The sequence below is a fragment of the Eptesicus fuscus genome, chromosome 18 (assembly GCF_027574615.1).
Source record: "Eptesicus fuscus isolate TK198812 chromosome 18, DD_ASM_mEF_20220401, whole genome shotgun sequence".
Classification (NCBI taxonomy): Eukaryota; Metazoa; Chordata; class Mammalia; order Chiroptera; family Vespertilionidae; genus Eptesicus; species Eptesicus fuscus.
In genome coordinates this window covers 35,846,324-35,871,479 of record NC_072490.1, presented here as the reverse complement: position 1 = coordinate 35,871,479, position 25,156 = coordinate 35,846,324, and the positions used below count along the sequence as shown (strand labels likewise).

Below are 25,156 nucleotides of genomic sequence, written 5' to 3'. Positions count from 1 at the left end.
ATACACTAAGGTTGCGAGTTTGATCCCCTGTCAGGGCACATATAAGAATTGACCAATGAATGCATTAACAAGTGGAACAACAAATTGATGTTTCTCTCCTCTCTCTCTGCCCCCTTCATCGCTCTCTTTCTCCCCTCCTTTCTCACTCTAAAATCAATAAATGAAATATTTTTTAAAAAAGAAGAAGAAAGAAATGAACAAAAGATAAAAGTTGTACTCAGCTGAGGCTTGCCCATCTTTTAAAGAGCTTTCCTGGAAGACTTATCCATTGATTCTAACTTCAGTATCACATGACCTTTCACTCTTAGCTACAAGGAACTCTGAGAGTTGCCTTGGCTGGGCACATTGACTCCCTGAATAGAACTGTGATAAGATAGAAGTGGAGAATGGATGTTGGTTAGGCAACCAGCAGTGTCTGCACAGTCATTTTTAAAAAATTCTGTATATATTTTAATCCCCAGAAGATGTTGTTATTGTTATATTGTTGGTATTGTTTTACTAACATTTTCCTTTTTGTTACTTTTAATTTCTTTCTCTGACTTTAAGCTTTCAGCCAAGGGCATTTTCTTTCTTCCTGAAGAATACCTTTTATTATCCTTTACAAATGCTAGTGACAAATAAATTTGTTTTTATCTGAAAATGTCTTTGTTTTATCTTTAAGTTTGAAATACATTTTTGCTGTGTATAGAATTCTAGATTGGATTTCAACACGTGGAAAGTATAGTCCTATTGTCTCTGACTACCTTTTTCTTTGTTGCAGAATTAGGAGTTTATCCCATTGCTGACCCTTTGATACAATTTGATTTTCTTCCTCTCCCCCTCCCCCCAGTTGTTTTTAAGCTTTTCTCATTATTATTGGATTTCAGAAGTTGGACTATGATATACCTACTGTATTTATTCTGATTGTGTTTTCCATTGCTTCTTGAATCTATGTCTTGATGTTTTTCATCTGTTGTGGAAAATTCTCAGCCATTATCTGTTAAAATATTCTTCTGCCCCTTCTCTCCTGCTTCTTTCCTTTTGAGTCTCCAATTGCATGTCAGTTAGAATCATCTATGCTCTTTTCTGTATTTTCCATCATTTTGTCTTTTTTGCTTTGGTCTGGCTTATCTTCCAATTTACTAACTCATTTTTTTTCTGTTTCTAATGTATGTTAAAACCATCCACTGGTTTTTAATTTCATTATTAAATGTTTTATTTCAGAATTTCAATTTTATCTTATTTTACACATTTCCTGTTCTCTGCTAAAATTGTGATTTTGGTCTTTTTCATTCTTTGATAACATTTAACTATGTTTTTCTTTTAAGTTCTTATCAGATGTCTCTCTTATCTGGATCTCCTATGGGTCTTTTCCTATTGTCTATTGTTTTCTTTGGCTTTTGGTTATGTATTGTCTCCTCATAAACCGGGTGTTTTAGTGTGTGTGTGTGTGTGTGTGTGTGTGTGTTTTAAGAAAACCTTTTTATTATGGAAAATTCAAACATATGAAAGAAGATATATACATAAAATAATAACCCTCTAGTATACCGTATCCAGCTTCAATAATTACCAACACATGGCCAGTCATTATTTACCTATACTGCTCTCCATGTTTTCTCTTCATCCAACTGGCTTATTTTAAATCAAATCCAAGACATAGCATTTTATTCAGAAAAATTGTATCTTTTCAGTATATATGTCACTGTTTTTTATTTTATTTTTTAAAATATATTTTTATTGATTTCAGAAAGGAAGGGAGAGAGAGATTGAAACATCAATGATGACAGAATCATTGATCAGCTGCCTCCTGCATGCCCCTACTGGGGATCAAGCCCACAACCAAGGCATGTGCCCTTGACCGGAATCGAACCTGAGATCCTTCAGTCCGCAGGCCAATGCTCTATCCACTGAACTAAACCGACTAGGGCTATGTCACTGTTTTTACATATAAAAAAATTAAAAGCAATTTCTTAATATTATCACATGTTCAATTAGTATTTAAACTTGAATATGCTTGGTTATTTGTTTATTTTTATTTTTTTACAGAGAGAGGAAGGGAGAGGGAGAGAGATAAAAACATCAATCAGCTGCCTCCTGCACACCCTCAACCAGGGATCAAGCCTGCAACCTGGGCATGTGCCCTGATCGGGAATAGAACCAGCGACTTCCTGGTACATGGGTCGATGCTCAACTACTGAGCCATACAAACCGGGCTGTTTGGTTATTTTTGATTGAGTATTGGACATTATACCATATATGAACATTTATAGAGATTATGTGATTTACATTTCCTTCTGGCAGACTGCTAGGCCAACTGTATTATCAGTCCTAGAATTCCTAAATATAATTAGGATTTGTCTATTTCTAGTTCACCTTTGCTCTGAGGATGTAGCCCCAGCTCAAAGCTCAGGATATTTTCCATGGTTCCTCCTTTTTGGCAGACCTCAAACTGTAGTTTTCCCTCTAGCCCCATGAGTCTGTCAGTATCTCTGTTTAGCTTCTGATCCTATGCCTACCAACCATTTTTTGAGGTTGGCAGTCACTTTATGGAAGAAAGCTTCTCTTGCAAATACTTGGTTTACTTCTATGGGCTTCTCTCATCTGGCAGATCTTGGTGCTGCAATTCTTCCACACCTTGGTAGCTCTCTAGGTTTACATATAAGAGGAAATAGATGAGCGGGTTGGTATTCTTTGTTTCAGTTTGACCTTGGGCCTTTTAGTCAATATGTTTAACACATTGTATATATTTTATATTAAAGATACAAAAATTAGCACAATTATAATATGGACCTGTACCTTCTCCAAGCAAGGAAAAGATCTTACTTTATGACTTACAATAGAATTAATTCATATTGTAATAACAGTGAGGCAAAATTGAATTAATTTTAAAAATTAATTTTAAAGAGAAAGTAGTGGCCTCCTGACAGGAAGTATCTGGGAGAAAATCTTGGAGAGCTGGTTCTACAATTTCCTGACACTGATCCCTCTGTCTGCCATGTTTTCACCTGGTTCTGGGCTGAAACTAGGTCCTGTGTCGCATGTCTTCTGTGCTGTTAGCAAACACATCGTTGTTCAGGAAGGAATGTACTCATTCTCCTGCCCAATTAGTTCCTCACTCTTCTTTCTCCTTCCTCCACTTTGGTAGCATTTACATCAGCTCAAGAAGTTATGGTTGGAAAGTTTTCCATTTCAAATTCCAATATGAAAATGTGCTGTGGTGTTTTATAAGACTGTCTCAGAATAAGCAAGTTATTGTAACCAAACATTGTGCCCGGCAATTTATCTAACTTATTTCTCATTTATTTCTCACAACCATGTTATTCCTGTTTTATAGGTGATAGACCTGAAACACAGAGAAGTTAAACAAACTTCTGGTCTTTCTGATTCCAAAACTCAAGCATTTTTTAGTACTGTTCTGCCTTCCCTGCAAGGGAAATCAGTTCTATGCTGCCTAGCAAGGGGCTTTTGGTTATCCTTATAAATCCTACATGGACTGCCTCCAGATCACCCTCACATGTGTTAAACATAAACTTTTATTAAATGAGCTGCTCTAATAATTTCCTTTTCTCAGGGGCTACGCCATTGCCAGCAGCAGTGACGACCGCATGAATGAGCCTCCAACCTCTCTTGGGCTTGTACCTCACCAGGTTAGTGATTTGGAAATGAAATCACAATTCTGTACCTGATCCCAGGGGGAAAGTGTTTAGGATCACTTTACATGTCATCAGTCCAATCCATCTCTTCTTCACCCTACTTACCCTCCAACCTCCCTGGAATTTCAGCGAGAGTGCTTTATGACCACTAGGAAAGGATCCCATTCGGCAGATGGTGACAGAATGAAATCACGAACAGGCAGCATTGCATTTAGCATGTTGAATAGCAGTCTCATAATGGAGGAGACAAAGAAAGAACGGGCTTGGGAATCAGCCAGACAGAGGTTTAAATAATAGCCCTGCAGTTATTAAGATGGTCTTCCTTGGTCAAGTCACTGAACTTCTGTGAGCCTAAGTTTTCTTATCTATAAAATGGAGACAGTGGTATCTACTTCATTGTAGAGATAAGGGATGATATATAGAAAGGACTCAGCAACAGTGAGTGCTTGTCACAGCCCCTCAATAAATATGCCTGCTATGTGTGTTGCTGTTGTTTGTTATTATTAACTCCATAGCCAAATACAAAGCCTTTATAGGCAGGTTTAGGAAATGTGCAGCATCAACAAAAAGTGAGGTGTATTTTCAGGAAAAGAATCTGAAGCATCCTAAGAAAGGTCTACTGAGAGTAAAAAAGAAAAAAAGTAGTGGAATGAAAATTTAGAATTCATCTTGCCTTTTCAGTAATTCTCTTATTCTATGTTTGGAGGAATGAAGAGGTTTTCTAGTCTTAAGTTTTGGAAATAATTTCTCTAGGTTTCATGTGTGCAGTCAGTTTATAACAGGCAGGCTGTCTTTGTGCATGAAGCGGTGATAGTGTCCAAGAGTCTTTCGAGGACAGACTCATAGATCAGTACAGGGAGCAGGGTCCATCTCTCTCTGCATCCCCTGTACTCACCTCCTCTCACCTGGGACAGCCCTATCATTTTCCAGTTAAAGATGAGAATCAGGAGAGGGAAAATTACTTGTCTGCAGTCATGGAGTGAGATAGTGGACAAGCTGCAGTCCAGACCTAAACTTGGCACTCTGAGCCAGTGCTCTTTCAGAGATTTTGTGAGTGGAAAGAGCCCTGACCTGCACATTGGAAGAGTTAGCTTCAAATCACCACTGCAGCCCTCTTGCATGAAGTCATCCTCCATAGACCTGTGTTAGTTTCCTAACCATCCCTGAGCCTCACTTTTCATATCAGTAAAAGCAGGTGCTTTGCCTTGTGTCCAGGATTGTCTATAACAAGGCTTTGTAAACCATAAGGCACTGTGCAATGTGTCCTCTCCAGCCTGCCTCACAAAAGTGGCAGTTATTTGACATGAATGTGTTAATCTTTTCTACAGAAACATTTCCAGTAGGACCCAACAGACACTATAATAACCTTCCATCATAAGGAAGCCGTCTTCCAGAGCCCACCTCTGCTCTTCACACTATCCTATCTCATCCGAATCCCCACCGTCTTCTCTTTTTCATGTCTCCTTCTCTTTCTTCTGACCTTGAGATGTGTCCTCATCTCCGTTACAGATTTCATACTGAAAAGGGCCTTAATTAAATATTCAGTCATGCCCCTGCACTGGTTTCCTTCTTTAGGTCTTTTTTGTTAAATTACCACAGTTGTAGTTTTCTCTGTGCTGAGGCCAGGGGGCAAAACAGTCTCTTTATAGAAGGGGTCCAGTGTCAAAATGCATGTGCCCATGTTTTTAAAGTACTATGGCAACTAATCCCTCTCAGTGTTATTTACTTCCATTGAGCCTTGCAATTGTTTGTCATTCATCAACTCTTCTAGCTCTTTCTCCTGGTTTTCAAATATCTGCAGGATTATTTTGGTTGTTGGCTATCTCTTCATTTGGCCTTTTCAAAGGCTAAAGAATAACGCAGCCATATATGGGGAAAGCCCAGTGTGTGTGTGTGTGTGTGTGTGTGTGTGTGTGTGTGTGTGTGTGTGTGATTACTTGCTTACATTATTTCAAATTTGAGCCTTCATTTTTAGCCACTTTCTAAAAAAGAAAGTGGAGAAAGAACTTGAAAATTATTAAGCAGGGTTGTGTGTTCATTTCTTCTTTTGTGTGTTTTTTTTTTTTTAATTGGAGTCAATTTATGCAACTGTGTTTTGGTTAGGAGAACATCCTTTCCACAAAAACACGGGGCTGTGTTGCAATGCCCTGTTGCAGACTCAGCATTTCCCTCATCCTCTTCCTGGCTCTCCAAGACTAATGGTTTCCTGTTGGAGAGGAATTGTGTCAACCGCTTTGTGTGCTTTATACAGAGAATGACCAGTGATGTTTCCTGGGCTCATTTTCCTCAATTCCCAAAGGAGAGTGTTTATTAGTTGATCCTGTGGAAGGAGCTATAGTAGGAAAGTGATAGTCCTTGGACAGAGCATCACAGGGTCCCCCACCAGAAACTCATTGTATAATCTGGGGGAAGATGCCTAAGTAGCCTGCACTCATTGTGTCTCTGCTCTCCTCCACCCCTGACCTGGGAGGCTTAAAAATTACTTCGTTGATCTCTCTGTGGGACCATAGCCAGAATTTAGCCCATCCAAAGATTGACCAAGTGCAAAAAGAGGCTTGATTAGACGCTGAAATTCAGTGATATTCAACCTGGCGGGGGCGGGGGGGGGGGGGGCGAGCTTCTCTTACTCAATTTGAAAACCGTAAAAAAAACCATTTGAAGGTGAAAAAATAGGCTTATGGGTTTGCTCTTTTTTAAAGTCTCTGGCACAGTATACATGAATGGGATTCTGTAAGCAGGCAGCAGCAAGTATAAGCCACTTTCTGTCTACAATGAGTGATTTTTTAATTTGTCATCATTTTATTGATGTATAAAAGACATAGAGAATCACACAAATCCTTAAGTTTACAACTTTATTACAAAGCAAACACTCATGCACCCAGCAGACAGATAAAAGTAAAGGTTATCAGGCATTCCCAAAGCCCCTCTCATGCTTCTTCTAATTATTATTGCCTCCTTCCTACACAGAGGCAAGCATCTCTTGACTCAACACCATGGGAGACTTTTGTTTAATTTTGGACTTTCTATAAGTGAAATCATAAGGTATATATTCTTTGGAATCTGAATTCTTTTGTAGAGAGAACTTTTTCATTGTAGATTGTAGCATAGTATTATTCCTTCTGTGTCCCATCAAGTGGGATTTTTTTTTTTTAAAAAAAAGGTCTTTTCCTGGCTCCTGGGGTGGTGGCTGAGTACTGTGAGGCCAGACTCTTTTTCTTAGTTTTTTGGTGAGAGGCACAGTTCAGGAACTATAAAATGGATAAGCTACTCCTGATATCTCCAGGAAGTTGATTTGCATGCTGGCGAGAGATTCTGAATGTGACAGAAATTAGCCCCCTATGAAGCTGCTGATCATTTGGCTGGACATCCATTAAAGAATGAAAAACAATGTGGCAATACAACAGTCATTCAAACACCCTGGTCATTAATATTGCAGTCCTGGTTTTATCCCATTTGTGGACTAGGCAGTGCACGTCTTTTGTCTTTGGGTGAATGCACTCTTGGTTCTCAAGTACTGATGAATAAAGACCCTGAATGTGTATGTTCTTCCTTGGGGTTTGGACTTGCCAAACACATGATTCTCTCAGGCTCTTGAATTCTTGCTTCAGAAAAGTAGAACAAAGCCTAAACTAGGACAGGACCCTGGGAGGGACCTGGCCTGGGAAATCTCTAAGGAGGCAAATGCTGAGATAGAGCTTGGTCTCTCTAGCCAGGCCTTGGACTAGTTATTTGACCTCTCTGCAGAGGCTGTGCCCCACAAATCCTCAGGTTTTTATCTTTTGATGGGTCTCTTTACTGTGCTCAGAAATGCTTATCTCAGTGTGTGTTTAGGGATATGGACAGACTGACTACTGAGAAAGAAGGTTAAAAAGATAAGCGATAAGAGCATATTTCCTGAGTTAAAGCCCACGAAAAGAAATCTCCTTCCTCTTCTGGTTCTATACCCCTCAGATTGATGACTGGAAACGCCAAGGAAAGTGGACAGTCCAAATGTCTGCTATTTCACCATATCAGCTGTTGTGGTTTATAACCTACTCATCCTCCCTCCCTCCATTCAATCAATCCCTTCTACAAATGATCCCCAAACACTGACTCTGTGCCAAGCACCACTCAGTCAGAGAGGTTAAGTAATTGGCACAGCATCACCCAGTGTTTAGTTCCATTTACTTTTGGAGTCATCTGAGGTGTTAGATGTACCCATTTGGATGTGGTGGAATCTGTTCCAGTGGGGTGGCATCTGAATAAGGATGTGGTTACAAGACTAACAATGTCTGGGCTTCCTGTGTGAGACCCTAGAAGAAGAGAGGGGGATTCCCTTTTCTTGGTACACAAAGGAGAGGATAAAATATAGGTAGTGTCAGAGTTCAAAAGCACCTCAGGTGGCATCTCGTCCCAAGAGAACTTGGGTATAACTTTATCGGTTGAAGGATGTTACTTGTGCCCCAGGATGTTACTGCTCTCCTGATGAGGCTGTTGTGTTTGAGAGGTCCCACATGCAAGCCAGTCTGAAGGCTATGTATGGTCATCCAGATCTGATTAGAATTCCAGCTTTGCCTCTTAATTTTATTTTCACCCATTCGTTCATTAGTTCCTTTTACAAAAGGATTTGAAGCAGCTCTTGCCACTTGTCTTTGTGTGACCTCTCTGAACTTCATAACTTACATCAGAAAATGGGGATAGTCCTATATAATAAAAGGATAATATGCAAATCGACTGAATGGCAGAACAACCAGTTGCTATGAGGTGCACTGACCACCAGGGGGCAGACGCTCAATGCAGGAGCTGTCCCCTGGTGGTCAGTGCACTCCCACAGGGGGAGCGCCACTCAGCCACAAGCTGGGCTGACGGCTGGCGAGCGCAGTGGTGGTGGTAGGAGCCTCTCCAGCCTCCATGGCAGCACTAAGGATGTCCAACTGCATGGAGCCAGCCTAAGCCATCAGTCGGACATTTCCCGAGAGCTCCTGGAAAGGGCTCAGGCTGGGCTGAGGGACAACCTCCACCCCTGAGTGCACAAATGTCATGCACCAGGCCTCTAGTAATATAATAAACTCCTAGGATTCATGTACAGAATAAATTATATGACATTTACTAAGCACTAGCACAGTTCTGAGCACATAAGAGACACTTGTAGATGTTGGTTTTATCTTTCTCTTTCACTTTTAATTAAAATGGTAAAGTGGGAGCTTATCTACTCTCCTCAAAATTAAATTACAAATAATCTCATAAAACTCTGGAAGCAGTGAGTGAGTAGGGAACAGTTGGCAGGATTAGTTCCATTCTGCAGAACTTTTCTAATGATGACACTGGCTCATTTCCAGCTTACTTCTCCTGCCACATGGTGACTCCAGTTAGACAATGAGAGGTGGGCCAGTAGTAGTAGCTGAAGCTGTTGTCCGAAACAAAGAGCACTGTGGTGTGCATGGGGTTTTGCAGTTGCTAAACTCTCCATTTTGGCATTGAATTTGATTAAGACTCTTTTCAACATCCAACAGCTATCTGGGGTTTGGAGTCTGTTTTTATTTATGCAAACTCCAAGCTCAGGAAATATTGCCCAGCCTGCTAGAAACTGGTGTGAATTAAAGCAGTAGGTTCCAATTGTGGTTGCAACTGTGCCTTCTCAGAATGGCTGTTTCTGGGCACTGGATCTTCACTTCCCATCAAGGAGAGGCAGGCTTGGAGCTCCAGTTGATTTTACTCAGCTGAGGTGCAAACAGCAGCATGGCAGGGACCCCTTCTATTCCTGATCTGTTCATTTTGTAGCCAGCTGGGCATAATCCACTGAAGATAACTTAATCCTCTCAGGCTCTGATAGTAGCCATCTAGATGCTGAGTTTTTCGTTTCTGGGTGTTTTGTGTGTGTGTTTGTGTTGTGTGTGTGTATGTGTGTGTGTGTGTTTATTTTGTTTTTAAATTTCTCTGGCCTTCTCTCTCTTTTTTTTTTTCTTCCTCCTTTCTTTTTTTAACCCCTCCTTGCTTTCATCTCCCAGACTTTGGAGCTAGAAATAACAGAACTGAGTAACCTGGCTTTGCTACTTGGTAGTTGTAGAACCTTAGGCAAGCCATGCCACCTTGCTGAGCCTTGATTTCTTATCTGGAATGTGGGGGAGGGCACTGAATAGTAGTGAGGAGTGTAGGAAAACACCCAAGAGCACTAGACACAGGAATGGCACTTAATAAATGTCAGTGCTCCTCTCCCTCCCCCATACCATCGTTTTCCACATTATTCTAGGGCAGCGGTCGGCAAACTGCGGCTCGCGAGCCACATGCGGCTCTTTGGCCCCTTGTGTGTGGCTCTTCCACAAAATACCACGTGCTGGCGCGCACGTGCAGTGCGATTGAAACTTCGTGGCCCATGCGCAGAAGTCGATTTTCGGCTCTCAAAAGAAATTTCAATCGTTGTACTGTTGATATTTGGCTCTGTTGAGTAATGAGTTTGCCGACCACTGTTCTAGGGCATGCCTTCCTGCCAAAGTTAGGAGGGAGCAGTTGTTTATGTGGAATGAAAAAGGGAGAGGAATAAGCACTTTCTTGGAGGCAGAGAAGATGGGTGAGAAGGGTGCTCAGTGATTTGGAAGCTCCAAAAGGTGGCCAGTATCTGTAAAAGAGAGAATTGGGGGGCAGTGGGGAGCCACAGTGGAGGAGGAGAGGCAGGCAGGATCTCATAGGCCATTTTAAAGGTTTGAACCTTCAACCCAGGGGCAACAGAAAGCCATTGAGAAATTATAAACTAAGTCATGATAAGGTTTGGGTGCTGCATGGAGAATAGACTGTAGGCAATATGAGTGGATCTGGGTATAGAATTAATTTAATGTTTTAAGGCATTAAGTGGAAGACAGCCTGATCCAGGGGCTCCCAAATCTGGCTGTGTATCAGAATCACCTTAGTAGCCATTTCATAATACACATTTTCCAGCCCAGATTCATGAAGTGACTGTAGGTATTTGAGAACCAGAGCTTCAGTCTATAAAAATGGCTTTTTGGTAGCATCCTATGGGACAAAGTACGTAACTAGTCGAGGTAACACAGACCAAATCCTGCTCTTTGAACATGCCTTTGAGTTGTGTGCTCCCACCAACAATATCCCGCGCTCGCCCTCCCCCCTCATCCCAAGCAGGTGTTCCTGCTTGTGAGCCTTTGGATGCTAATTAGATGCACACAGGTGTGCGTGTTGAATTCAGGCCGATCCACCCCCATCCTGCTCAGAACAGCCCGGGACTGAGGCCTAACCAGCATTTAAGTCCGGATGCTTTTTCCTTTCTGCTGTGTTTTTACTCCTCCTGGTGAGAAGAGCATGTCCTGTTTTATAAGGCCCTGTTAACCAAATGCAGATATCACCAAGTGCCTCATGGATGCCTGACCATGGAGATTTCAGTTCAAGCTGCTTTTGTCCTTTGTGGGTCCTGGGGTGCTGAGAGGTAAGGGAATCAAGAATCCACAGCTAATTATATTTCTCCTAAGTCTGTCATCCCAGGTGGGTTTTTAAATATTCAAACGGTAGCATATATTGTAGAGTAGTTTTAGACACAAAATATTTTTTTTCCTAGAAGGCTACACAGGAAACTGATGTTGCTGATTATTTTGGGGAAGAGGGATTGGGGCAATTGAGAACTATACTTCCATTTGTACTTTTCTGCATGGTTTTGAAAATATTAATGAAGATTATGTTATTTTTTTACATCACCTTTTTGGAGGTATAATTTATATACAGTAAAATGCACCCAATTTTAAGTGTGCATTTTAATGAGTTTTGACAAGTGTATGCCCTTGTGTATAATCACCACCACCACAACAAGATCTAGAACATTCCTAATCACTCCCAAAATTTCCTTTGTGCCTCTTCCGAGGTAATATTCCCACTTTCAGCCCCAGGCAACCACTGATTAGATTTTCATGTGGGCCATTTTAATGTTTTATTTTCCGTGTTAAGATAAAATAACTTAATCTACATTTTTAAAAATGAATAAAATGTGTAGTTAGGCAGGCAAGGTTTGACCCTCCTAAGGAATCCCTCTTACTTTCCAAAAGCTAGGTAGAGAGGCATGTGTGTTTGTGAAATAGCAGCTTTTCTCTCCAGAGTGGGGAGATTGAGAAGCCAGTATTCCAAAGAGGCCATTTCAAAGGAAGTTAAATATTTCATTTAATAAAAAGTGGAGTTAATATGCTATGGGAATACGGGTTATTTTTTTTTGTTTGTTTGCTCTTTTGTTTTCTGTCATGTGTTGATTGTTTTTATTATAGGTAGAATTAAATTTTTTAAATAGCGGTTTAATACCTACTTCCTCTAAGGAAAGATTGCAGCAAATATTAGTAATACAATAAGAGTTTAGAGTAAGCTGTGTGCAATCCCAAAAGTTAGAGAATTTACTTTTAGCAGTGTCAAGGGGCCTTAGTTCCTATGTGAAGGGAGAAATAACTTTAATATCATTTTGTAAAGCCTTTTCATTAAATGTTAATTTAGATGTGGCCTATGTTAGGTGGGTGTAGTGGTACTATTCCTACAAAATGAAGAAAGAATGAAAGGTTTGCTAACTACTTCCATCTGTTACCTGACTTCTAATAGGTGATGTTAAGTTGGCATAGAACAAAGAACAGAAAGGTGTAAATAAGGTTGGTAACTAAAAGCATTTGTTTCACATGCTTGCCTGATGAGAAACCCCTGGGGCTCCTGTGAAACATACAGATTCTCAGGCCTTACTGATAGATCCTTCCTTCCCCCAACTGGTGGGCGGAGTATGACGTGACCTGCAGCCTGGAAATACCTGAGTACCTAACCAGGCACCTTATATGGACTATACATTGAACCACCAATCAACACCTGCCAAATACCCTAAGCCCTTGTTCCTATATGACCATACATTAAGTCACCAATCAGTGCGTGCCAAGTACAATAAGCCCCCATTCCTTCCCATTCCTCCCCTCAAAAGGCGTGTTCACCTCTGCTCCTTGCGAGACAGCCCAGCAGGTCTCTTTCCCCTAATAAAGCCTGTAATCCTGGTTTTTGGTTCCCGATTGGTTTCTCACTTATCCCAGACCTTTTGAATCAAGTTCCAGGCGATTCTTATCAGGCAAGTTTAGAAAAATACTGAAGGAGCATATTGCTTTACATACTTTGTACACTTCTAAGTAGGAAGGTGATGATGAAGTTTTCTCCATCCAAGTAAGGGACAAATTTTTATAATTTTTGTTATTATGAATCAGGGCCTGGCCTCTCTAAATTGGTGTGAATATGTTTATTAGGATTGCCTATGGAACCTGGATTTTGGATTTCTCTGGGATGTCTAAGGAAGGTGCTAAAATTTTAAGTAGCAACCTCTGCTCCTTAGCTTTTACGCATTTCTTGTAAGATTGAGGGAATGTAGATCGTGTTGTGGAAGCTCAGTGCATTTGTAATAGTGGGGATTTAAACATTGTTGGGGAAGGCCTTCAAATTGCCTGGATGATGGTAAATTGGAGGGTTTTTTTGTGTTTTCTCTGTAGAGTTTAGATATGAACAATTTGGTAAGCTTTGAGGTGTTGGTGTTTATATCATTTCATAATGAATAATATTGAGTATCTTTTATGAGCAAATCACTGTGCTGTGGACAAATGCAAATAGTGCAACCTGAGTCTTGCCCTCTAAAAACAAGAGAGATGCCGAAACCGGTTTGGCTCAGTGGATAGAGCGTCGGCCTGCGGACTGAAAGGTCCCAGGTTCGATTCCGGTCAAGGGCATGTACCTTGGTTGCAGGCACATCCCCAGTAGGGGGTGTGCAAGAGGCACCTGATCGATGTTTCTCTCTCATCGATGTTTCTAACTCTCTATCCCTCTCTCTTCCTCTCTGTAAAGAATCAATAAAATATATTTAAAAAAAAATAAAAATAAAAAATAAAAACAAGAGAGATAAGTAATTTTTAAAAAATAACTATAGCATACAGGTTGATTCTAAATTCATATGGAAAAGCAAAGGACCCAGAATAGCCAAAATAATCTTGGGGGAAAAAAGAATAAAATTAGAAGATTCACACTTCCCAGTTTCAAAACTTACTCTAAAGCTACAGTAAGCAAGACAGTATAGTGCTATCACAGAACAGTCAGATAGATCAACAGAATAGAATTGAGAGTCCAGAAATGAACCCTTACATTTATGGTCATTTGCTCATAGTTCAGGGGTGGGAGTGTGGACGAAAGGGGCCACATGCTAACATGACAAGCTCAGGTTAGCATGTGGCCCCTTGCAAACACAGAGGTCTAAAGTAACCACAAAGGATGGTCTGAGATTAAACTTTAAAAGCAGTTATGGTGGGCAGTTACGTTCTAGGTTGGTATCTTCACTGATAAGGTCAACCTTTACATTAACTGAACATATCTGTCTTTTTGCATCTATGATAACATACCCTTGAAGTGTCTGGGTAACTTGTAACTTCCCTTTTTCTGGACCCCTTGGGGCACAACCAAATGTGTTGGGCACCAGGACAGATACCACAAATTTCTTTATTATCATGTTAATTGTTCCTGCACCCACTTAAGTATGTGTCCATTATTTTACTTTTTATACAATCCCAGGGGTTCCTCCACCCCCCCACCCCCCCCACCCCCCCACCCCAGGCTTTGCTTTCTCCCGCCTCTCTAATCTATCACCAATGGATTCCATGTAACCCACCTACGTCCCTTCCTTTGATTGCAATGTATAAATACAGATGTAACCCACCATTCTCCGGAGCATTATCTCAATTCGTTGAGGTTCTGCTTCCTGGCATATGTCGACAGTTTGGCTCAAATAAACTCACAAAAATTCTTTACAGGTTTCAATGGTTTTTTACATTAACGGGAGAAGAGTCTTTCCAACAAAGGGTTGGGACAATTGGATCCCCACATGCAAAGTAAGGAATTTCAACCTTTACCTTGCACCATATACAAAAATGAACTCGCCCAGCTGATGTGGCTCAATGGTTGAGCACATGAATAAAAAAATATATTTAAAAAAATTAACTCAAAATGGAAGACAGACCTAAATGTAAAAGCTAAAACTATAAGACTTGAAGAAAGCATAATAAATCTTCATGACCTTCATTACACAATGGTTTCTTATATATGGCACAAAAAGATCAAGCAACCGAAGAAAAAATAAACAAGACTTCATGAAAATAAAGAAGTTTTGTGCTTCAAAGAACATCATCAGGAAAGTGAAAAGAAAACCTACAGCCCTAGCTGGTTTGGCTCAATGCATAGAGCAGTGGTCGGCAAACTGCAGCTCGCGAGCCACATGTGGCTCTTTGGCCTCTTGAGTTTTTAGCAAAGGCCAGCTTAGGAGTACCCTAATTAAGTTAATAACAATGTACCTACCTATATAGTTTAAGTTTAAAAAATTTGGCTCTCAAAAGAAATTTCAATCGTTGTACTGTTGATATTTGGCTCTGTTGACTAATGAATTTGCCGACCACTGGCATAGAGCATCGGCCTGTGGACCAAAGGGTCCCAGGTTCGATTCCATTCAAGGGCGCATATCTCGGTTTCAGGCTCCTCTCTGGCCTTGGTCAGTGCGCATGCAGGAAGCAACCAATCTATATCTTTCTCACATCAACATTTCTGTCTTTCTCTCTCTCTCAAAAAAAAAAAAAAAAGTGAATGGAAAAAATATCTTTGGGTAAGGATTAAAATGTAAATTTAAAAAAATTAAAAAAAAAGAAAACCTACAGAATGGGAGAAAATATTTGCAAATTATATATCTGATAAGAAACTTGTATCCAAAATATAGAGAGAGCTCTTCAATTTAACAATAAATAGAAAACCCAGATTAAAATTTGGCAAGTAATTTGAATAGACATTTCTCCAAAGAAGATATACAAACAGTCAAGAAGCACATAGGAAAATGCTCAAAATTAGTAATCATTAGAGAAATGCAAATAAAACCCACAGTGAGATATCACTTTACACTCACTGGAATGACTATAATAATGATTTTTTTTTAAAAAGCAATAACAAGTATCGACAAGAAGGTAGAGAAATTAGGAACCTCATACCTTGCTGGCAGGAATGTCACTTTGGAAAACAGAATAGCAGTTCCTCAATATATTAAGCATTTAGTTACCATCTGACACATTGATTCCACTCTGTATAAAGAAATGTCCATCAATTGATGGCTGGATAAACAAAATGTGGTATATTTATACAATGGAATATTGTTTGACAATAAAAAGGAGTGAAGTACAGATACATGATGCAATATGGGTAAAAACATTATGCTGAGTGCAAGAAGACAGTCTTGTATGATTCCCTTTATAGGGAATAAGCAAAATAGGCAAATCAATAGACATAGAAGGCAGATTAATAGCTGGCAAGTGCTGTAAAACATGGAGAATGGAGACTAATTGCTTATGAGTTCTAGGTTTCTTTTTGGGGTAATGAAAATGTTCAGAAATTAGATACTGGTGATAGTCATACACCTCCATAAATATATAAAAGCCACTGAATTGTATGCTTTAAAAAGACAAATTTTATGTTACATTAATTATATCTTAATAAATCTGTAATTTTTTAAAAAAAATAACTATTACACAAGGTATTTTGATGGTAAATGCCAAAAAGAGGAATTTCGGATGATAGAAACATTATTTCTAAGTTGGGTGGTAGGTTGAAGGTTTATGAAAGAAGTGTGTTTGAGTTGAATGGCTTTTAGGGAAGATGAAGATTTGGATATGTAGTTATTTCCAAAAGGAAGAATTCTGAGTCCCAGAATTTAGCATGAGACAAGGTGTGAAACTTGGGAATGTCTTTGGAATGGAAGTTGTAGTTCAGCTTAGCATTTGTATGGGGCCTGTGAAAAATTTAATCCAAAACATAATTAGAGGGCCGGTTGGGCCCAGATTAGAGGGAATCTTAAATGCCAGAATAAGGAATTCTCTGCTGAATTTGGTTAGCTCCAGAAAGTTGATTAAAAATGACATACCTTCCCGGCCTGTGTGGCTCGGTGGTTGAGCATTGACCCATGAACCACCAGTTCCCTGGTTCTATTCGGTTCTATTCCAGGTCAGGGCACATGCCTGGGTTATGTAATGGGCTCGATCCCCAGTAGGGGGCGTGCAGGAGGCAGCCCATCTATGTCTCTCTCATCAATGTATCTATTTCTCTATCTCTGTCCCTTCTTCTCTAAAATCAATAAAAACATGTGGAACCTCGTTTCTCTAATATCTCCCTCTCTAACAATTCACTTCTTAACCTGACAACGCTTTCATGCTGATATCTGTTTGATCAGTCACGCATCTCTCAGGTGACAGACAAAGGAGAGAATGAGTGAATATGAGTCAGTTTACCACAGTTAAAATCTCAGGAAATCGTACTGTGAATATTTTCATGTCTTTTTGCTTTTGTTGCTGCTTATAATTATTATTAAATTTTCAGTTTTTACTGTATATTTTCTTTTTGTTAAATTTTCATTTACATTTCATGTCCTTTTTGTTTTTAAAGTGTTTATAGATTAAACAGTACTATATATAAGAAAGGTTAAAAAGGAATCTTTTGGGGGTCTGGAACTGATTAATTCAATTTACACTATTTCTAATAGGAAAAAATGATTCGGTTTTCGAACAGCCTTCCAGACGGTTTAAAATGGAGAAATGAGGTTCCATTTTATTTTTAAAACTTTGACACACCTCAGAGCTTTATATTAGAAAAATTAATCAACAACAGAGTGTTACATTGAATGGAAGGGAGAGAGCTCACCTGTGAAGATACCCGTTAGGAGTATGTTGACATTGGTTTGAGAAGAAGGCTTTCCTCTTTTAAATTACCTAAAATTGGAATTACTTTGATTAACGTTCTGGACCTTCTGATACCAACTTGGTGAATTTGAAAAGCCTCACATGCACATGTTACTCTACTTCACTTCCTGGGAAAATGAATCACAGTTTCCTAGTAAAGAGCTTTCTGGCTTATTAAACAATTGCTTGGCCCACCCATTCAATTCAGCTCCTTTTTCTTCTATGGCTCGCCATCTGTGTTATTGTTTTTATTTTCTTTCCTTCCTCCCTTTCCTTTTTCTCTCTTCCTTTTGTTCCTAACTGGGTCTTCTGTCTCCCTTTCCTTCAGCTTTCCCTCCCCACCTCCAGTCATGAGACAATTTAGAGAAAATTACCAGCATATATTTTTTTTATATAACATAAAGAAAGCTTGATATTGGCTATATAAAGACAAAAGAATGAAGAAATCTTTCCATGACACCATATAGATGGTGTCAAAGAACATTTTTATGGAAAATATGCTACTAATGATAAAAAAATTTTCCAGGTAAATTTTGTATTAAATGAAAATTCTTTCAAGCTTTTAACTTCAGATCTCAAGAGGATCTCAGCATTCCCATTTGTGTCTTGCCATTAAAGGCTTCTCTGCCAGTTTGATGTCTTCTGTTTTTTTATTTTTTATTTTTTATTTTTAATTTTTTTTAATTTAATGAATCTTTATTGTTCAGATTACAATTGTTTCTCCTTTTTCCCCACATATCTCCCCACCACCCCGTTCCTACCCCCCCTCTTCCCTTACCTCCCCCCCCCCCCCCGCTGTCCTTATCCATAGGTGTATGATTTTTGTCCAGTCTCTTCCCATACTCCCCACACAGACACCCCTTTCCCCCTGAGAATTATCAATCCACTCCCATTCTATGCCTCTGATTCTATTAAGTTCACCAGTTTATTCTGTTCCTCAGATTTTGAATTCACTTGACGTTTAGATTCACTTGTTGATATATATGTATTTGTTGTTCATAATTTTTATCTTTCTTCTTTTTCCTCTTTTTAAAGAATGCCTTTCAGCATTTCATATAATGCTGGTTTGGTGGTGATGAACTCCTTTAGGTTTTTCTTATCTGTGAAGCTCTTTATCTGCCCTTCAATTCTGAATGATAACTTTGCTGGGTAGAGTAGTCTTGGTTGTAGGTTCCTGCTATTCATCACTTTGAATATTTCTTGCCACTCCCGTCTGGCCTGCATGGTTTCTGTTGAGAAATTAGCTGATAATCGTATGGGAGCTCCCTTGTAGGTAACTAACTGTTTTTCTCTTGCTGCTTGTAAGATTCTCTCTTTGTCTTTTGCTCTTGGCATTTTAATTATGATGTGTCTTGGTGTGGTCCTCTTTGGATTCCTTTTGTTTGGGGTTCTGTGCGCTTCCTGGACTCGTAAGTCTATTTCTTTCATCAGGTGGGGGAAGTTTTCGTTCATTATTTCTTCAAATAGGTTTTCAGCATCTTGCTCTCTCTCTTCTTCTGGTACCCCCATAATTCTGATGTTGGTTCGCTTGAAGTTGTCCCAGAGACTTCTTACACTATCTTCAACTTTCTGAATTCTCTTCACTTCATGCTTCTCTGGAGGAGTGTCCTTGGCCTCTTTGTATTCCAAATCTTTGAGTTGATTCTTGCAATCCTCTAGTCTGCTTTTGGGTCTCTGTATAATATTTTTTATCTCAGTCACTGTATGTTTAATTTCTAGTTGGTCCTTTTTCATATCCTCAAGGGTCTCATTGAATTTATCGGCCTTTTCCATGAAATTCTTGAAAAACCTTATAACAGTGGTTTTGAACTCTATGTCCAGTCGCTTATTCTCCTCCATTTCTTTGGTTTGTGATCTGTTTCCTTGCCTTCTCATATACTCTGCTTCCCTGAGTTGGTAGGGTAGTTTTGTCTACTAGGTGTCCTATTGGTTCAACGAGTCAGCCTCCCAGTTACTTGAGGTGGACACTCTTGGTGTACCCTTGTGTACTGCGTGTTCCCCAGCAGGAGCTACAGCAAGGGCTAGTTTTCTCCTCCTTTGCTTGGGCGGTTTTGGAGCAGTCTGGAGCTGTAGTTGGTTAAGCTGCCACAGAACAAGCCATTTATATGCAAAAGCCGCTGAGTGGAGCCTGGGCGGGTTTGTAGAATGTGCGGGGCGGGGCCTCAGGGCAGGGCGGGGTCTCAGGGCGTCACTAGGCTGGGGCGTGGCCAACGGCAATGGCTGCCGTCAGCCGTCTCTGCCTTTCCAAGTTTCCAAGTCCCTGCGCCCCGCGCTCCAGCGCAGTAAACAATGATTGCTGGGCGCACCTCTGCAAAAAAGTCACTCTCACTTTCCGACCCGATGGCCGAGAGTCCAGCTTCTCCCCGTAGGCGTCTGGGTCCCCGAGTGTCCCCAGAAACTGGATTTCAGAGTGATCGGGAGCTTGTCTCCCTGCGGGTTGAAGAAAAGCCGCGCACCCAGCCGCCCGCCGGCCCGATTCGCGTGCCTCCGTACCTCAGCTTTTCAGCGATTGTGCTCCTTTCTCTTCTCAGCTGTAAATCTTCCACTCAGCCAGCTTTCCCGTGGTTCTGGGTGGTAGACGTTTTTGTCTTTTAGTTGTGTTTTTTAAATTGTTGTGTGAGGCAGCAGATTAGTTGTTTAACTATGCCGCCATCTTGGTTCCCTCTCTGATGTCTTCTGTTTTGATGTGCTGAATAGCAAACTTAAGACCCTAACTGTGCTTCAAGTACTGCATTGTAAGTGGCTACCACATTCCTGAGACACAGGGAACTAAAAGATTGTCAATATTTCAGAGGTTCAAGATGAGGTTATCTAAATTTTCCCAACTATATGAATTATCATTTCTACGAAACACTTTTGTTCTTGGATTACATTGATAAGGACATTTAAAAGATGGCTACAGGCATTTTTTCAAGGTTAGATTTTCCAGTAAGCACATGAAGTTAGACTGTTAGCTGCAGTGGGTCCAAACTTGGAAGGAAGCCTGTCTCTTTAAAGAGTCAGTCAGGCTCTGTTTGTTTTTGTTTTGTGGGGAGTGTTGGTAGGGTGGCTAAAGACGACACTGGTGTATGGGTTGATTCTTTTACGCTATACAAGTTAAATTTGTGTTGAGACCTAATATTGAAGACTAATGCTGTGATATCCTGAGAGAAGGGGAAAGAGGCAAGGAGGGGTAGAAACTAGGAGGATAGGGGCCCAGGCCCTGGCCAGGTTTGGAGTCAGGGAAGTCAATTTTGTTTCCTTTACTTGAATTTATTGGGGTGACATTGGTTCACAAAACCATACGGGTTTCAAGTGTACAACTCAAAACATCATCTGCATGCTGCATCGTGTGCCCATCACCCCAAGCAAAGTCTCTTTTCGTCCTCATCCCCTCAATTTGCTCACCTCTACCTACCCCCCACCTACTTTCCAGGAGGGCTACTTTTGAATCTTAGCTCTGTCACTTTGTTTTCCTGACCTACCTTGCTTCACCTTTCTGAGTTTGAGTTTTATCAACATAAGATGAGGTAGTTGGGAAGATCTGACTTATAAATGTTGAGTCCTGTGGAGACTTTGGAGAGTTTGCCATGCATATTTTAGTGGTAATATTTTAATGATATATACAACAGTTTAAAACTCCCCATTTTGTGTAAGTATAGTTCTAGAGGTATGATGTTCTGAGTAAATTACTTAAACTTTGGTTTGTGAAACCTGGTTGTGGCTGATCCTCAGTAAATGGAAATCAGTTGTAGTCCAGAAGTTTATGCTCAAGGTGGCGCTGTTTCCCCATACATTTGGTGATGTTTTGCATTGTATCCCTATGTGTTCTAAGCCAAGCAAGTAATATGTATATTTAGGACTGCGTTTGTCTTCTATAGTCCCCAGGCCTTCTTACCTTGTGGGACCCCACCCAATATCACATCCTAGAAATACACACTTCATATTTACTATGACTTATATATGAGACTTGTCATAAGTTAGTTGATCTGTTATGTTTTTGAAGACATTTATTAAAATGGAACTTTAGATTTTACAGCTTTCTTTTTGTATTTTAGAGTCTATTATGTTTTTAAGTCTCAAATGTGAAAAGCTTGTAGGTCCTGGTTCCTAATGGGATAAAGGCCCTAAAGTTCTTCCTCACACTGATTATATATAGTGCAAAGGAAGATACTCATGCTGAACTTCACTTTTGCTAGTAATCTGTGTCAGGACTATGAATTGTTTCCAGCTTGTTTGAAACGACACATGTATTTTACAGGTGTGGTCATTCCGAGCTTGATATGAATGTTTTTGTTTTGCTTGTTTTTAGATCCGGGGATTTCTGTCAAGATTTGATAATGTCCTTCCTGTCAGCCTGGCATTTGACAAATGTACAGCTTGTTCTTCCAAAGTAAGTCATTCTACAATTAAAGGACTTGTCTTTTAAAATAAGCCCATCAGCCTTACCAATCAGAGGCATTCAAACCAACTGAGGGCTTTCTGGGGGAGAGGTGAGAATCTAAAAAACCAGAAAGGAGTTTTCATTTATCTGTGTTCATTCTCATAGTAACCAGCCTGAGACAGTTTGATTTATAGAGTATGTATACAGAGAGAGATGGAATTAGATATTTTAGTTCTGTATCAGTACTTGCATCTGGTAATTTTGGCTTGAACTTGATCTCTACTAGACTTTGTTCTCCCCCAGAGAGTTCCTCCTTCCCATTGACCATCATAGAGCAACTTTTTTTTTTTAATTGAATTTGCTGGGGTGACATTGGTTCACAAAACCGTATAGGTTTCAAGTGTACAACTCAATAAAACATCATCTGCATACTGCACCATGCACCATTGCCCCAAGCAAAGTCTTTTCTGTCCCCATCCCACCTCTACCTACCCCCACCCCACTTTCCCTCTGGCTGTCACCACACTGTTGTCTGTGCCTGTGGGTTACATCACAGAGCAACTTTTAAGTGTTACTCAGAGGATGGGGGATACTGGGCAGTCTGGTGGTGTGTGTTTTGGAGAGCTGTATAATGACAAGGAAGAGTAAATGGAGATTAGGGGCCTGGAGGGCGAGCCAGTAAAAGTTCAGCTTTGATCTTTCCAGAGGCTCTAAAAATAGAGCTGGTATGTCCTCCATTGTAATAGGAAACCGGCTGACATATCTCAAAACTACAGTGATGGCATCTCATTTTTAAATAGGCTTTGAGATAGTCTGAGTTATTTTTACATGTATGCTGTGTATTATAGCTAATTTCCTTTTGAATGTCTCTTTAAGCCTCTAATCTCCAGTGATTTAACCTGAGCTTTCAAAACTCATGATTTTTTAAATAAAACTTTCATGTTCAGGTATTATACAAAATAGTGTTGGGGTCATTAATCCCAAACTCTGGCCTCTCAGTTATAATTTGGGACTTATTTGCTGAGTAGCCTACATCTGGCAGTATAGAAGGGATTAAGTTCTAGAGAAATTCTCTTTACTCTGAGTTGACAAACCTTTGAAAACTTCATGTGGGTCATATCTTATGAAAAGAACAATCCTGACCAGTTTCTCTAAAAAGTTAACTCAGATTTGACAACAGTGTTGATAAATTTGGTTCCTTTTAGGTGCTCAGAAATTTAGAGTAATTTTTTTCTTCAAATGTAAACTAAGCTCCTGCTTTATCAAGTGTCTGTGTTGAGATTTAAAGCATACCATTTGTCAGTAGTTACTCATGAGCACATTCTTTCTGTAGTTTCTCTAAGGTATATCTGCTCAAGTCAAGATCACAAGGATGTCTATGTGCACTTCTGTCTTCAGAAATGCAAGTTTTAGGATTATATACTTTTTAGTGGAGCACATTTCTTTTCTTTGAATGGCTGAGCTAATTGGTCTCAAAATAATTTGGCAATAGTATTAATTTTCATATAGAAATGATTTGGCACTGGTGCCAGATCTGTGGCTTTATATAGATCTGGCTAATCAATGAAATAAAGATAATTGGGCTCTCTAAATGAAATGTAAACATTCATTCTTTCTTGTTCTATTTCTCATTAAGTTAGCCCCTAAGGTACTGTTTATAAAAGAATCACAAGCATACCACCTAACTGAGGTCCCTTATATTTTTTGAGAGAGAATAGCTTTGCATTTTGTTTTCACACTATTGTAAGCATTGCATTAAATATATGTATCACTTTATTTGTTAGCAAAATTATCTCCTCTTGGTGGCCATTCTTAGAGGCCTGCTTTACATAAACATGCTGGACGATTTAATACAAACTGACTTGGATTTTAACAGCTGTGCTATTCCCATAGCGATCACTTTTCATGTGGTCAGGTATTAAATTTCTTTTGTGCTGGAAAGGTTGCTTCATTGGTACACGTATTTCCTTACAGTAGAAACACAGCATTTACTTACTTGGCTAACTTCTTTATTCATATGGGAGAATGTCGTTCTCTATTATCTGCAAACCCAACATTAATACTTTGAAATGACAAATCCAATTACATTTTCATCTTTGTGCATGTGAATTTTTCTTAATGCATACTTAGCATAATATTTTTATACTGAGTCATATAATAGTTGTTATTGTTTCAAAAAGATTTTTGGGGGCTAAAAATGACTTTTGAAAAATTCTCCTTTGACATCTATGAAGTAATTTTTTCCTTTGGTAGTTTTCAGTATTTTTTTTCCCTAGAACTGAGGCTATACTTGTCTTGATTTAACCACAAATACAGAAAGATTGGGGAGGTGAATAAGCTCAGCTAAGTAATAATGTTCTTGTTCGTGTGTGTGTGTGTGTGTGTGTGTGTGTGTGTGTGTACACCTTTTATAAGGCCCGAGGTGTGGAAGAATACAGTTCTCTGCTTCCATGGCAGGGAAGGCAGAATCATCTACACATAAATCATTCTTACCCTGTTTGATTTTAGCTTGGCATATAGCCAGGTGAATTGTTTGGTCTTACAGAAAAGCTATTGAAGAATCTGGAGGGAGGGGAATGGTAAGGAGTTACTTTCATTCCAATTTCTGTTGATTACCTTACAAAACTTTCTAAAATGACAGTATTGACCACTGGGACTTCAAAAAACCCTATTGGAAGGTACATGAGTTGTTTTTTAGTTCTAAAAAGGAATTTAGAACCAACTAGAGTTTTGTGGAATTACTATCAGAAGAAAAAGTATAATTTTGAAACAAGTTAAGTGTATTCTTGTTATTAGCCTTTCACCTAAATATTTTTGGGGGAAGTTATATTTATTTTGCTTTTTTGATAATTTTCTATTTTGATATAATTTTAAGTTGCAAGAATAGTACAAGGAATTCCTGTATAACCTTTACCCAGATTCACCAGTTGTTTACATTTTTCCCCATTTGTACCTGTGGGCTCCCTTTCCTCCCTGCTCCTCCACTCTCCTGTCTCTTAAAAGTTTGAGAGTACGTTGGAGACATTGTGGTCATTTACAATTAAATACTTCAGTGTATTTCCTAAGAACAAGGATATTCTCTTACCTAAACACAATACTCTTATCAAATTCAGGCAATTTAATGTTTATATAATACTATTCTCTAATCCACAGTCTATATTTCAAATGTTGCTATTTGAACCAGTAGTGTCCTTTATAGGTTTTCCCTCCTAGACCAGGATCTGATTCAGCATCAAGCAATTGCATTTAATTGTCACATCTCTTTGGCTTCCCTCAATCTGGAAAAGTTTCTTAGCCTTTCTTTGTCTTTGTTAACTTCAGTATTCTGATATTTTGCCAGTTATTTTGTAGAATTTGCCTCTATTTGGATGTGCCTAATGTTTTCTTATGATTAGGTTCAGGTTCTGAGTTTTTGGCAGGAATAC

General features: G+C 39.5%; 1 protein-coding gene across 3 annotated transcripts in view; it reads left to right on the top strand.

Annotated features, from left to right (window-relative positions):
- The window catches only part of ATG7 (autophagy related 7), a 320,218-nt gene that overhangs the window by 149,214 nt on the left and 145,848 nt on the right, over nucleotides 1-25,156 (top strand). For all 3 annotated transcript variants that reach the window (XM_054708192.1, XM_054708191.1, XM_028127347.2), the window contains exons 16-17: nucleotides 3,551-3,626; nucleotides 21,660-21,740. In XM_054708192.1, coding sequence (XP_054564167.1) covers nucleotides 3,551-3,626; nucleotides 21,660-21,740 — 157 coding nt within the window. The remainder of the gene's footprint in view (nucleotides 1-3,550; nucleotides 3,627-21,659; nucleotides 21,741-25,156) is intronic.